Below are 13986 nucleotides of genomic sequence, written 5' to 3' on the forward strand. Positions count from 1 at the left end.
GTATCCAGGTTAATCTCATGTTTTATTCAGTATCCAGGTTAATCTCATGTTTTATACAGTATCCAGGTTAATCTCATGTTTTATACAGTATCCAGGTTAATCTCAGGTTTTAAACAGTATTCAGGTTAATCTCAGGTTTTATACAGTATCCAGATTAGTTTTATACAGTATCCAGGTTAATCTCAGGTTTTATACAGTATCCAGGTTAATCTCAGGTTTTATACAGTATTCAGGTTAATCTCAGGTTTTATACAGTATCCAGGTTAATCTCAGGTTTTAAACAGTATTCAGGTTAATCTCAGGTTTTATACAGTATCCAGGTTAATCTCAGGTTTTATCCAGATATAGGTTAATCTCAGGTTTTATACAGTATCCAGGTTAATCTCAGGTTTTATACAGTATTCAGGTTAATCTCAGGTTTTATACAGTATCCAGGTTAATCTCAGGTTTTAAACAGTATTCAGGTTAATCTCAGGTTTTATACAGTATCCAGGTTAATCTCATGTTTTATACAGTATCCAGATTAGTTTTATACAGTATCCAGGTTAATCTCATGTTTTATACAGTATCCAGGTTAATCTCATGTTTTATACAGTATCCAGGTTAATCTCAGGTTTTATACAGTATTCAGGTTAATCTCAGGTTTTATACAGTATCCAGGTTAATCTCAGGTTTTATACAGTATCCAGGTTAATCTCATGTTTTATACAGTATCGAGATTAGTTTTATACAGTATCCAGGTTAATCTCATGTTTTATACAGTATCCAGGTTAATCTCAGTTTTATATCCAGGTTAATCTCAGGTTTTAAACAGTATTCAATCTCAGTATACCAGGTTAATCTCAGGTTTTATACAGTATCCAGGTTTTATACATATCCAGGTTAATCTCATGTTTTATACAGTATCCAGGTTAATCTCAGGTTTTATACAGTATCCAGGTTAATCTCAGTTTTATACAGTATCCAGGTTAATCTCAGGTTTTATACAGTATCCAGAATCTCAGGTTTTATACAGTTAATCCAGGTTTTAATATTCAGGTTAATCAGGTTTTATACAGTAGGTTAATCTCAGGTTTTATACAGTATCTTTATACAGTATCAGGTTAATTAGTTTTATACAGTATCCAGGTTAATCTTAATCAGGTTTTATACAGTATCCAGGTTAATCTCAGGTTTTATACAGTATCCAGGTTAATCTCAGGTTTTATACAGTATTCAGGTTAATCTCAGGTTTTATACAGTATCCAGGTTAATCTCAGGTTTTATACAGTATCCAGGTTAATCTCATGTTTTATACAATATCCAGGTTAATCTCATGTTTTATACAGTATCCAGGTTAATCTCAGGTTTTATACAGTATTCAGGTTAATCTCAGGTTTTATACAGTATTCAGGTTAATCTCAGGTTTTATACAGTTAAGGTTAATCTCAGGTTTTAAACAGTATTCAGGTTAATCTCAGGTTTTATACAGTATCCAGATTAGTTTTATACAGTATTCAGGTTAATCTCAGGTTTTATACAGTATCCAGGTTAATCTCAGGTTTTATACAGTATCCAGAATTCATGTTTTATACAGTATCCAGGTTAATCTCAGGTTTTATACAGTATCCAGGTTAATCTCAGGTTTTATACAGTATCCAGGTTAATCTCAGGTTTTATACAGTATCCAGGTTAATCTTTTATACAGGTTTTATACAGTATTCAGGTTAATCTCAGGTTTTATACAGTATCCAGGTTAATCTCAGGTTTTATACAGTATCCAGATTAGTTTTATACAGTATCCAGGTTAATCTCAGGTTTTATACAGTATCCAGGTTAATCTCAGGTTTTATACAGTATCCAGATTAATACAGTCAGGTTAATCTCAGGTTTTATACAGTATCCAGGTTAATCTCATGTTTTATACTGTATCCAGGTTAATTTCATGTTTTATACAGTATCTTAATCTCATGTTTTAAACAGTTTTCTGTTAATCTCAGGTTTTAAACAGTATTCAGGTTAATCTCAGGTTTCATACAGTATCCAGGTTAATCTCAGGTTTTATACAGTATCCAGGTTAGTTTTATACAGTATCCAGGTTAATCTCAGGTTTTTTACAGTATCCAGGTTAATCTCAGGTTTTATACAGTATCCAGATTAGTTTCATACAGTATCCAGGTTAATCTCAGGTTTTATACAGTATCCAGGTTAATTAGGTTTTATTTTACAGTATTCAGGTTAATCTCAGGTTTTATACAGTATTCAGGTTAATATTCAGGTTAATCTCAGGTTTATACAGTATTCAGGTTTTATACAGTATCCAGATTAGTTTTATACAGTATTAATCTCAGGTTTATACAGTATCCAGTATCCAGGTTAATCTCAGGTTTTATACAGTATCCAGGTTAATCTCAGGTTTTATACAGTATCCAGGTTAATCTCAGGTTTTATACAGTATTCAGGTTAATCTCATGTTTTATACAGTATCTAGGTTAATCTCAGGTTTTATACAGTATCCAGGTTAATCTCATGTTTTATACAATATCCAGGTTAATCTCATGTTTTATACAGTATCCAGGTTAATCTCAGGTTTTAAACAGTATTCAGGTTAATCTCAGGTTTTATACAGTATTCAGGTTAATCTCAGGTTTTATACAGTTTCCAGGTTAATCTCAGGTTTTAAACAGTATTCAGGTTAATCTCAGGTTTTATACAGTATCCAGATTAGTTTTATACAGTATTCAGGTTAATCTCAGGTTTCATACAGTATCCAGGTTAATCTCAGGTTTTATACAGTATCCAGGTTAATCTCATGTTTTATACAGTATCCAGGTTAATCTCAGGTTTTATACAGTATCCAGGTTAATCTCAGGTTTTATACAGTATCCAGGTTAATCTCAGGTTTCATACAGTATCCAGGTTAATCTCAGGTTTTATACAGTATCCAGGTTAATCTCAGGTTTTAAACAGTATTCAGGTTAATCTCAGGTTTCATACAGTATCCAGGTTAATCTCAGGTTTTATACAGTATCCAGATTAGTTTTATACAGTATCCAGGTTAATCTCAGGTTTTATACAGTATCCAGGTTAATCTCAGGTTTTATACAGTATCCAGATTAGTTTTATACAGTATCCAGGTTAATCTCAGGTTTTATACAGTATCCAGGTTAATCTCATGTTTTATACAGTATCCAGGTTAATCTCATGTTTTATACAGTATCCAGATTAATCTCATGTTTTATACAGTTTTCATGTTAATCTCAGGTTTTAAACAGTATTCAGGTTAATCTCAGGTTTTTTACAGTATCCAGGTTAATCTCATGTTTTATACAGTATCCAGATTAGTTTTATACAGTATCCAGGTTAATCTCAGGTTTTATACAGTATTCAGGTTAATCTCAGGTTTTATACAGTATCCAGATTAGTTTTATACAGTATCCAGGTTAATCTCATGTTTTATACAGTATCCAGGTTAATCTCATGTTTTATACAGTATCCAGATTAATCTCATGTTTTATACAGTTTTCATGTTAATCTCAGGTTTTAAACAGTATTCAGGTTAATCTCAGGTTTTATACAGTATCCAGGTTAATCTCATGTTTTATACAGTATCCAGATTAGTTTTATACAGTATCCAGGTTAATCTCAGGTTTTATACAGTATTCAGGTTAATCTCAGGTTTTATACAGTATTCGGGTTAATCTCAGGTTTCATACAGTATTCAGGTTAATCTCAGGTTTTATACAGTATCCAGGTTAATCTCAGGTTTCATACAGTATCCAGGTTAATCTCAGGTTTTATACAGTATCCAGATTAGTTTTATACAGTATCCAGATTAATCTCAGGTTTTATACAGTATCCAGATTAGTTTTATACAGTATTCAGGTTAATCTCAGGTTTTATACAGTATCCAGGTTAATCTCATGTTTTATACAGTATTCAGGTTAATCTCAGGTTTTATACAGTATTCAGGTTAATCTCAGGTTTCATACAGTATCCAGGTTAATCTCAGGTTTTATACAGTATCCAGGTTAATCTCATGTTTTATACAGTATTTAGGTTAATCTCAGGTTTTATACAGTATCCAGGTTAATCTCATGTTTTATACAGTATCCAGATTAGTTTTATACAGTATCCAGGTTAATCTCAGGTTTTATACAGTATTCAGGTTAATCTCAGGTTTTATACAGTATCCAGATTAGTTTTGTACAGTATCCAGGTTAATCTCAGGTTTTATACAGTATCCAGGTTAATCTCAGGTTTTATACAGTATCCAGGTTAATCTCATGTTTTATACAGTATTCAGGTTAATCTCAGGTTGTATACAGTATCCAGGTTAATCTCATGTTTTATACAGTATCCAGATTAGTTTTATACAGTATCCAGGTTAATCTCAGGTTTTATACAGTATTCAGGTTAATCTCACGTTTTATACAGTATTCGGGTTAATCTCAGGTTTTATACAGTATCCAGGTTAATCTCATGTTTTATACAGTATTCAGGTTAATCTCATGTTTTATACAGTATTCAGGTTAATCTCATGTTTTATACAGTATCCAGGTTAATCTCAGGTTTTATACAGTATCCAGGTTAATCTCAGGTTTTATACAGTATTCAGGTTAATCTCAGGTTTCGTACAGTATTCAGGTTAATCTCAGGTTTTATACAGTATCCAGGTTAATCTCATGTTTTATACAGTATCCAGGTTAATCTCAGGTTTTATACAGTATCCAGATTAGTTTTATACAGTATCCAGGTTAATCTCAGGTTTTATACAGTATCCAGGTTAATCTCATGTTTTATACAGTATCCAGGTTAATCTCATGTTTTATACAGTATCCAGATTAATCTCATGTTTTATACAGTTTTCATGTTAATCTCAGGTTTTAAACAGTATTCAGGTTAATCTCAGGTTTTTTACAGTATCCAGGTTAATCTCATGTTTTATACAGTATCCAGATTAGTTTTATACAGTATCCAGGTTAATCTCAGGTTTTATACAGTATTCAGGTTAATCTCATGTTTTATACAGTATCCAGGTTAATCTCAGGTTTTATACAGTATCCAGGTTAATCTCAGGTTTTATACAGTATTCAGGTTAATCTCAGGTTTCGTACAGTATTCAGGTTAATCTCAGGTTTTATACAGTATCCAGGTTAATCTCATTTTTATACAGTATCCAGGTTAATCTCAGGTTTTATACAGTATCCAGATTAGTTTTATACAGTATCCAGGTTAATCTCAGGTTTTATACAGTATCCAGGTTAATCTCATGTTTTATACAGTATCCAGGTTAATCTCATGTTTTATACAGTATCCAGATTAATCTCATGTTTTATACAGTTTTCATGTTAATCTCAGGTTTTAAACAGTATTCAGGTTAATCTCAGGTTTTTTACAGTATCCAGGTTAATCTCATGTTTTATACAGTATCCAGATTAGTTTTATACAGTATCCAGGTTAATCTCATGTTTTATACAGTATCCAGGTTAATCTCATGTTTTATACAGTATCCAGATTAATCTCATGTTTTATACAGTTTTCATGTTAATCTCATGTTTTAAACAGTATTCAGGTTAATCTCAGGTTTTATACAGTATCCAGGTTAATCTCATGTTTTATACAGTATCCAGATTAGTTTTATACAGTATCCAGGTTAATCTCAGGTTTTATACAGTATTCAGGTTAATCTCAGGTTTTATACAGTATTCCAGGTTAATCTCAGGTTTCATACAGTATTCAGGTTAATCTCAGGTTTTATACAGTATCCAGGTTAATCTCAGGTTTCATACAGTATCCAGGTTAATCTCAGGTTTTATACAGTATCCAGATTAGTTTTATACAGTATCCAGATTAATCTCAGGTTTTATACAGTATCCAGATTAGTTTTATACAGTATCCAGGTTAATCTCAGGTTTTATACAGTATCCAGGTTAATCTCATGTTTTATACAGTATTCAGGTTAATCTCAGGTTTTATACAGTATTCAGGTTAATCTCAGGTTTCATACAGTATCCAGGTTAATCTCAGGTTTTATACAGTATCCAGGTTAATCTCATGTTTTATACAGTATTTAGGTTAATCTCAGGTTTTATACAGTATCCAGGTTAATCTCATGTTTTATACAGTATCCAGATTAGTTTTATACAGTATCCAGGTTAATCTCAGGTTTTATACAGTATTCAGGTTAATCTCAGGTTTTATACAGTATCCAGATTAGTTTTGTACAGTATCCAGGTTAATCTCAGGTTTTATACAGTATCCAGGTTAATCTCAGGTTTTATACAGTATCCAGGTTAATCTCATGTTTTATACAGTATTCAGGTTAATCTCAGGTTGTATACAGTATCCAGGTTAATCTCATGTTTTATACAGTATCCAGATTAGTTTTATACAGTATCCAGGTTAATCTCAGGTTTTATACAGTATTCAGGTTAATCTCACGTTTTATACAGTATTCGGGTTAATCTCAGGTTTTATACAGTATCCAGGTTAATCTCATGTTTTATACAGTATTCAGGTTAATCTCATGTTTTATACAGTATTCAGGTTAATCTCATGTTTTATACAGTATCCAGGTTAATCTCAGGTTTTATACAGTATCCAGGTTAATCTCAGGTTTTATACAGTATTCAGGTTAATCTCAGGTTTCGTACAGTATTCAGGTTAATCTCAGGTTTTATACAGTATCCAGGTTAATCTCATGTTTTATACAGTATCCAGGTTAATCTCATGTTTTATACAGTATCCAGGTTAATCTCAGGTTTTATACAGTATTCATGTTAATCTCATGTTTTATACAGTATTCATGTTAATCTCATGTTTTATACAGTATCCAGGTTAATCTCACGTTTTATACAGTATCCAGGTTAATCTCAGGTTTTATACAGTATCCAGGTTAATCTCATATTTTATACAGTATTCAGGTTAATCTCATGTTTTATACAGTATTCAGGTTAATCTCATGTTTTATACAGTATCCAGGTTAGTTTTATACAGTATCCAGGTTAATCTCAGGTTTCATACAGTATCCAGGTTAATCTCATGTTTTATACAGTATCCAGATTAGTTTTATACAGTATCCAGGTTAATCTCAGGTTTCATACAGTATCCAGGTTAATCTCATGTTGCCAGACGGCAAAACAAACCCTTGAACGGCTTGAGGCAAGGCAATTTTTCCGATGTGTTTACTGAGGCAGAAATATAACCACAGTAACGGGGGATATTATCATTTTCTCATCTGCTATAGTAATGCGTCATAACATTGACTGATTCCTTTCTGTGTGGATTGTAGGTAATGAAATACGCAGAACAGAGAATCCCCACTCTGAATGAATACTGTGTGGTCTGTGACGAACGACACATCTTTCAATACGCCTCTATGTTGAAGGTACGCTCTCTTAAAACGTCTGTTATTTAGTCCGGGTAATTCTGAGACATTATTGGGGGACAATACATGCTTACTACAACCACATAACAAGGAATTATACATGCAGTATATATAAGTAAAGTGAATTCAAATATTCTGTTAACTGGATGGCTTTACTACAGAAATATAGTAGTTACTATAATAGTTGGATTTTATCTGAGTGTTTACAGCCTGCATTGTGTAGCAGGGAGCTGTGTGTGTTTACAGCCTGCATTGTGTAGCAGGGAACTGTGTGTGTTTACAGCCTGCAGTGTGTAGCAGGGAACTGTCTGTGTTTACAGCCTGCAGTGTGTAGCAGGGAACTGTGTGTGTTTACAGCCTGCAGTGTGTAGCAGGGAACTGTGTGTGTTTACAGCCTGCAGTGTGTAGCAGGGAACTGTGTGTGTTTACAGCCTGCAGTGTGTAGCAGGGAACTGTGTGTGTTTACAGCCTGCAGTGTGTAGCAGGGAACTGTGTGTGTTTACAGCCTGCAGTGTGTAGCAGGGAACTGTGTGTGTTTACAGCCTGCAGTGTGTAGCAGGGAACTGTGTGTGTTTACAGCCTGCAGTGTGTAGCAGGGAACTGTGCGTGTTTTCTTTCTACACCTTGGGAGTGATGGCAGGAGCTGCAGAGGAGGTGTCGAATGGAGCAGAGGTAAGACAAATACACACACACACACATACACACACACACATCAGTGATTATAACTACCGTACTGGGTTTTGACCTCCAGGTAGTGGACTTGTTGGTAGCCATGTGCCGGGCAGCTCTGGAGTCCTCCCGGAAGAGCATCATCTTCGAGCCATACCCCTCTGTGGTCGACCCATTCAACCCCAAGTCTCTGGCCTTCAGTCCCAAGGTACTGAGGTCGACCCCATACAACCCCAAGTCTCTGGCCTTCAGTCCCAAGGTATTGAGGTCGACCCATACAACCCCAAGTCTCTGGCCTTCAGTCCCAAGTTATTGAGGTCGACCCATACAACCCCAAGTCTCTGGCCTTCAGTCCCAAGGTACTGAGGTCGACCCATACAAACCCAAGTCTCTGGCCTTCAGTCCCAAGGTACTGTTGTCGACCCATACAACCCCAAGTCTCTGGCCTTCAGTCCCAAGGTATTGAGATCGACCCATAAAACCCCAAGTCTCTGGCCTTCAGTCCCAAGGTATTGAGGGTCGACCCATACAACCCCAAGTCTCTGGCCTTCAGTCCCAAGGTACTGATGTCGACCCCATTCAACCCCAAGTCTCTGGCCTTCAGTCCCAAGGTACTGAGGTCGACCCATACAACCCCAAGTCTCTGGCCTTCAGTCCCAAGGTATTGAGGGACGACCCATACAACCCCAAGTCTCTGGCCTTCAGTCCCAAGGTACTGTTGTCGACCCCATTCAACCCCAAGTCTCTGGTCCTTCAGTCCCAAGGTATTGAGGTCGACCCATAAAACCCCAAGTCTCTGGCCTTCAGTCCCAAGGTACTTGACTAGCACACTGTTCAGGCCACATGACCTCATCATCTCACTGCAGACCTGGCTGATAAATCAGACTTTACAGTGGTGTGAGACCTGGCTGATGAAGCAGACTTTACAGTGGTGTGAGACCTGGCTGATAAAGCAGACTTTACAGTGGTGTGAGACCTGGCTGATAAATCAGACGTTACAGTGGTGTGAGACCTGGCTGATAAATCAGACGTTACAGTGGTGTGAGACCTGGCTGATGAAGCAGACTTTACAGTGGTGTGAGACCTGGCTGATGAAGCAGACTTTACAGTGGTGTGAGACCTGGCTGATAAATCAGACATTACAGTGGTGTGAGACCTGGCTGATTGGTGTGAGACCTGGCTGATAAATCAGACTTTACAGTGGTGTGAGACCTGGCTGATAAATCAGACTTTACAGTGGTGTGAGACCTGGCTGATAAATCAGACATTACAGTGGTGTGAGACCTGGCTGATTGGTGTGAGACCTGGCTGATAAATCAGACTTTACAGTGGTGTGAGACCTGGCTGATGAAGCAGACTTTACAGTGGTGTGAGACCTGGCTGATAAATCAGACTTTACAGTGGTGTGAGACCTGGCTGATGAAGCAGACGTTACAGTGGTGTGAGACCTGGCTGATGAATCAGACTTTACAGTGGTGTGAGACCTGGCTGATAAATCAGACTTTACAGTGGTGTGAGACCTGGCTGATAAATCAGACTTTACAGTACGCACCGAATGTCTGACCATTAAAAGTATATCTTACAGGTCTTCCTTTTTACTGAAACTAACCTGTATAACGTGTTTTCTTCTGTCACAGAAGAAGAGCTACGATCGACTGCAGAAAGCTCTGGACAGCATCATGACCATCAGGGAGATGACCCAGGTGACTAACGCAACCAACGAAATCACACATTCAAACGTTTTCAAATGTCTCTTCATCTACCGACTCATTCACTTTACTATGTATGATCACAAACTGTTTTTCAGGGTCCGTATTCATCAATCAAGAAACAGATGGACACCATAGATCCTCTTGCTCACCCTCTGCTTCAATGGATCACATCAAGCAACAGATCGCATATTGTCAAGCTCCCGCTGAACAGGGTACGCGGGGACAATACTCAACTTTTTGGTTGTGTGTACCCAGGGGCGCAACTTTGATTTTAGAAGTGAGGGGGACATAACTTTAAAAAAATAATTTTTATTTTTATTTTATCCGATCGGATAAACACTCCAAACAGCCTACCCGACCGCTCGGAGGCGTCCGCATGGTCCTAAAGCACACCGTTGCCTCGTTTTGTATCACATTCCTATGATAAAACTGGGGGGTGGGACAAAAAATGCAATTTCAGAATGTTGGGTGGGGGGGGGGACATGTCCCCAGTGAAAGTTGCTCCCCTGACTGTACTCCAGTCACATTTTGTTCTGCTCAAAGTGTCAGCCACATGTCCAGCTTCACCCTTATACACCGGACATTCTCTCGTGCGTTTTTCTTTTCCCTAATTATTTTCATTCTGCCTCCTACATAGCAACTGAAGTTCATGCACACTCCACATCAGTTCCTGTTGACCAGTAGCCCTCCTGCTAAAGAAGCACGCTTCCGGGTCGCTAGGAAACTATATGGCAGCACCTTCGCATTCCAGTAAGTCTCTCACTCACACACACACACACACATTTATTTATTTATTTATTTTTATTTCACCTTTATTTAACCAGGTAGGCTAGTTGAGAACAAGTTCTCATTTGCAACTGCGACCTGGCCAAGATAAAGCATAGCAGTGTGAACAGACAACACAGAGTTACACATGGAGTAAACAATTAACAAGTCAATAACACAGTAGGAAAAAAAAGGGGAGTCTATATACATTGTGTGCAAAAGGCATGAGGAGGTAGGCGAATAATTACAATTTTGCAGATTAACACTGGAGTGATAAATGATCAGATGGTCATGTACAGGTAGAGATATTGGTGTGCAAAAGAGCAGAAAAGTAAATAAATAAAAACAGTATGGGGATGAGGTAGGTAAAAATGGGTGGGCTATTTACCGATAGACTATGTACAGCTGCAGCGATCGGTTAGCTGCTCAGATACACACACCATTTTATAGTCACTCGAACATCTCTGTCATTCTGTTTATCCAGTGGTTCCCACATAGAGAACTGGCATTCTATTCTGAGAAATGGACTTGTCAACGCCTCATGCACAAAACTGCAGGTATGTAACACTCAAAGTAACAATCATTTCTAAAAATGTAATCTTAGATAATTGTACCAAGGGACGACAATTCTAAATCTCCTGTCTATCTTTTAAAACGTTAAAAAAAGAAAAGTAAAAAGAAGCTATTTTTCCTTCAACTCTGATAAAATGGTTACCTTCAGTTCACCCTTTGTTCAAATGTTCTTCAGTTCACCCTTTGTTTAAATGTCCTTCAGTTCACCCTTTGTTCAAATGTCCTTCAGTTCACCCTTTGTTCAAATGTTCTTCAGTTCACCCTTTGTTCAAATGTCCTTCAGTTCACCCTTTGTTCAAATGTCCTTCAGTTCACCTTTTGTTCAAATGTTCTTCAGTACACCCTTTGTTCAAATGTCCTTCAGTTCACCCTTTGTTCAAATGTTCTTCAGTTCACCCTTTGTTCAAATGTCCTTCAGTTCACCCTTTGTTCAAATGTCCTTCAGTTCACCCTTTGTTCAAATGTTCTTCAGTTCACCCTTTGTTCAAATGTCCTTCAGTTCACCCTTTGTTCAAATGTCTTTCAGTTCACCCTTTGTTCAAATGTCCTTCAGTTCACCCTTTGTTCAAATGTCCTTCAGTTCACCCTTTGTTCAAATGTCCTTCAGTACACCCTTTGTTCAAATGTCCTTCAGTTCACCCTTTGTTCAAATGTCCTGTACAAGCTGCATGGTGCTGCGTACGGGAGGGGTATCTACCTGAGTCCTGTCTCTAGCGTCTCATATGGATACTCAGGAATGGGTAAAGGACAGCACCACGTGACCACCAAACAGGAGCTGGGCAAACGTTACAACCGTATCAACACCGTACAACAGGTACATCTGAAGACATTGACATACTGCACAACAAAACACACTACTGGAACAGAATTACATACAGGCACATCTAAGTAAAGAATCGATTTTGTTCCAAGTTATATTGAATGTGTTTTTACAGTAACTCTTTGTCCTTCCAGGAAAGACAGGGCCAGTCCAGGTTTCTTCAGAGCAGGAATTTAAACTGCATTGCACTTTGTGAAGGTACAGAAAACAATCCTTTCACCTTCCAGTACAACTTATCATTATGACATCAAAATAAACAGACACGACTGTCCTGCATTTGTAGCCTGAAGCTTATTTGATTGGTCTATGAATCAGGTTTTTCCCAATTGTCTGTCGTGGAGTCCCCCCCCCCCCCCCCCCGGTCTATAAAATGCATAAAGCAGTCGATTGACTTATAGATTGATTATTGTTTCCTCAGTGATAACATCAAAGGACCTTCAGAAACATGGGGACACGTGGGTGTGTCCAATATCCGACCACGTCTGTACACGATTCTTCTTTGTGTGAGCATGGAGCTTCAGTAAACTAAACACGAAAACAAAAATTCACTGACCTTTCAATCCCCTTTCACTGAAACACAACACAGCTATTAGGACTACATACATCAGGGTTGTGTTTATTAGACACCAAATTAAAGAAAACAGACTGAAACAGGGAGCGACTACCATGGACTTGTCCAAAAACACATTTTCTGTTTAAAAATGTTTCGTGCCCTAATGAACACAACCCAAAATCTCTCTCTCTCTCTATCTCGCTCTCTCTCTTTCTCTCTTTTTCTCTCTCTCTCTTTAGGTATGAGAACGGCCAGGTGGGAGATGCCGACATCAACACCCAGGACATAAGGATTGAGCAAGACATAATACGGGCGATTGAGACTAAGCCTATCTGAGGAGGACATGTGAGACAAAGCTTTAAGTACAGTATGGCTGGAGACAGCTATATGTAGAGTAAAGCTCTGGCCAGGGATACACAGCTATATGTAAAGTATAGATCTGTCAGGAGATACACAGCTATATGTACAGTATGGGTCTGGCTGGGGATACACAGATGGACCCAGGGAGAATAGGGGACTCTTGCCATTTAAACACTACTGAAACACTACTACAATGCCGCAGAGCTGTGCTGCACTGGCCTGGTTACACATGGACCACATAAATCAGGTATCTGAATATCGTATGGACCAATGAGGTACTTTGAATATCATATATGGTCCAATGGGGAACTTGGAACATCGTATGGACCAACCCTGAATATCACATGAACCAATGGGGAACTCTGAATATCATATGAACCAATGGGGAGCTCTGAATATCATGTGAACCAATGGGGAACTCTGAATATCATATGAACCAATGGGGAACTTGGAACATCGTATGGACCAACCCTGAATATCACATGGACCAATGGGGAACTCTGAATATCATATGAACCAATGGGGAACTCTGAATATCATATGAACCAATGGGGAACTCTTTAATCACTACTCAGAATATCATATGAACCAAATCACTACTCAGACCCAGTCTCTCTAACTTGGAATTTATCGACCCAGTCTCTCTAACCTACGGGACCAATGGGGAAACCATTTAATCAGACCCAGTAACCTACGGACTGCATGGACCAATAGGGAGCTCCACACAGAAAGAAAGAAAGAAAGGTGTCCTTACAAAAGGCAGTCACACAATTTCACATGGAGACCTGATCACTATTGACCTCCAAGGGAATGTCATATTTCATTGTCATTAGAGGCAATAGGATTTGCTATGTGACAGATGTGGAGGGATTTTCCATTATGAATATTATAATGTGATTATAACACGATTAGGCTTTGCACATTGGTCATCATGCAACTGCCTCTAAAAAAACAAAACAATGGATTTGACATATATCACAATACAGCGAACAGTGGTTTGTATCAGAACATGACTATTCTTGTGCAAAACTTTTATAATCATTTCTTATGACCATATTTTTTGTATTAAAATTTGGCGGATTGTTTAACCATTACTTGTTAAATCAGTGAAAATCCATATACACTACCCAGTCTCTCTAACCTACGGACTGAACCATTTAATCAC

General features: G+C 37.6%; 1 protein-coding gene across 2 annotated transcripts in view; it reads left to right on the forward strand.

The window, feature by feature from the left end:
- Positions 1 to 13375, forward strand: part of LOC115145426 (protein mono-ADP-ribosyltransferase PARP6-like) — a 36273-nt gene extending 22898 nt beyond the window's left edge. The window contains exons 11-21 of one of the 2 annotated variants that reach the window (XM_065002959.1): positions 7274 to 7369; positions 7949 to 8041; positions 8121 to 8246; positions 9676 to 9741; positions 9846 to 9962; positions 10388 to 10500; positions 11000 to 11072; positions 11753 to 11902; positions 12043 to 12106; positions 12327 to 12411; positions 12701 to 13375. In XM_065002959.1, coding sequence (XP_064859031.1) covers positions 7274 to 7369; positions 7949 to 8041; positions 8121 to 8246; positions 9676 to 9741; positions 9846 to 9962; positions 10388 to 10500; positions 11000 to 11072; positions 11753 to 11902; positions 12043 to 12106; positions 12327 to 12411; positions 12701 to 12797 — 1080 coding nt within the window. In that variant the 3' untranslated portion in view covers positions 12798 to 13375. The remainder of the gene's footprint in view (positions 1 to 7273; positions 7370 to 7948; positions 8042 to 8120; positions 8247 to 9675; positions 9742 to 9845; positions 9963 to 10387; positions 10501 to 10999; positions 11073 to 11752; positions 11903 to 12042; positions 12107 to 12326; positions 12412 to 12700) is intronic. The other variant, XM_065002960.1, reaches the window with a different exon arrangement.
- Positions 13376 to 13986: the final 611 nt, after the last annotated feature.

Source organism: Oncorhynchus nerka, linkage group LG17 (assembly GCF_034236695.1).
Source record: "Oncorhynchus nerka isolate Pitt River linkage group LG17, Oner_Uvic_2.0, whole genome shotgun sequence".
Classification (NCBI taxonomy): domain Eukaryota; kingdom Metazoa; phylum Chordata; class Actinopteri; order Salmoniformes; family Salmonidae; genus Oncorhynchus; species Oncorhynchus nerka.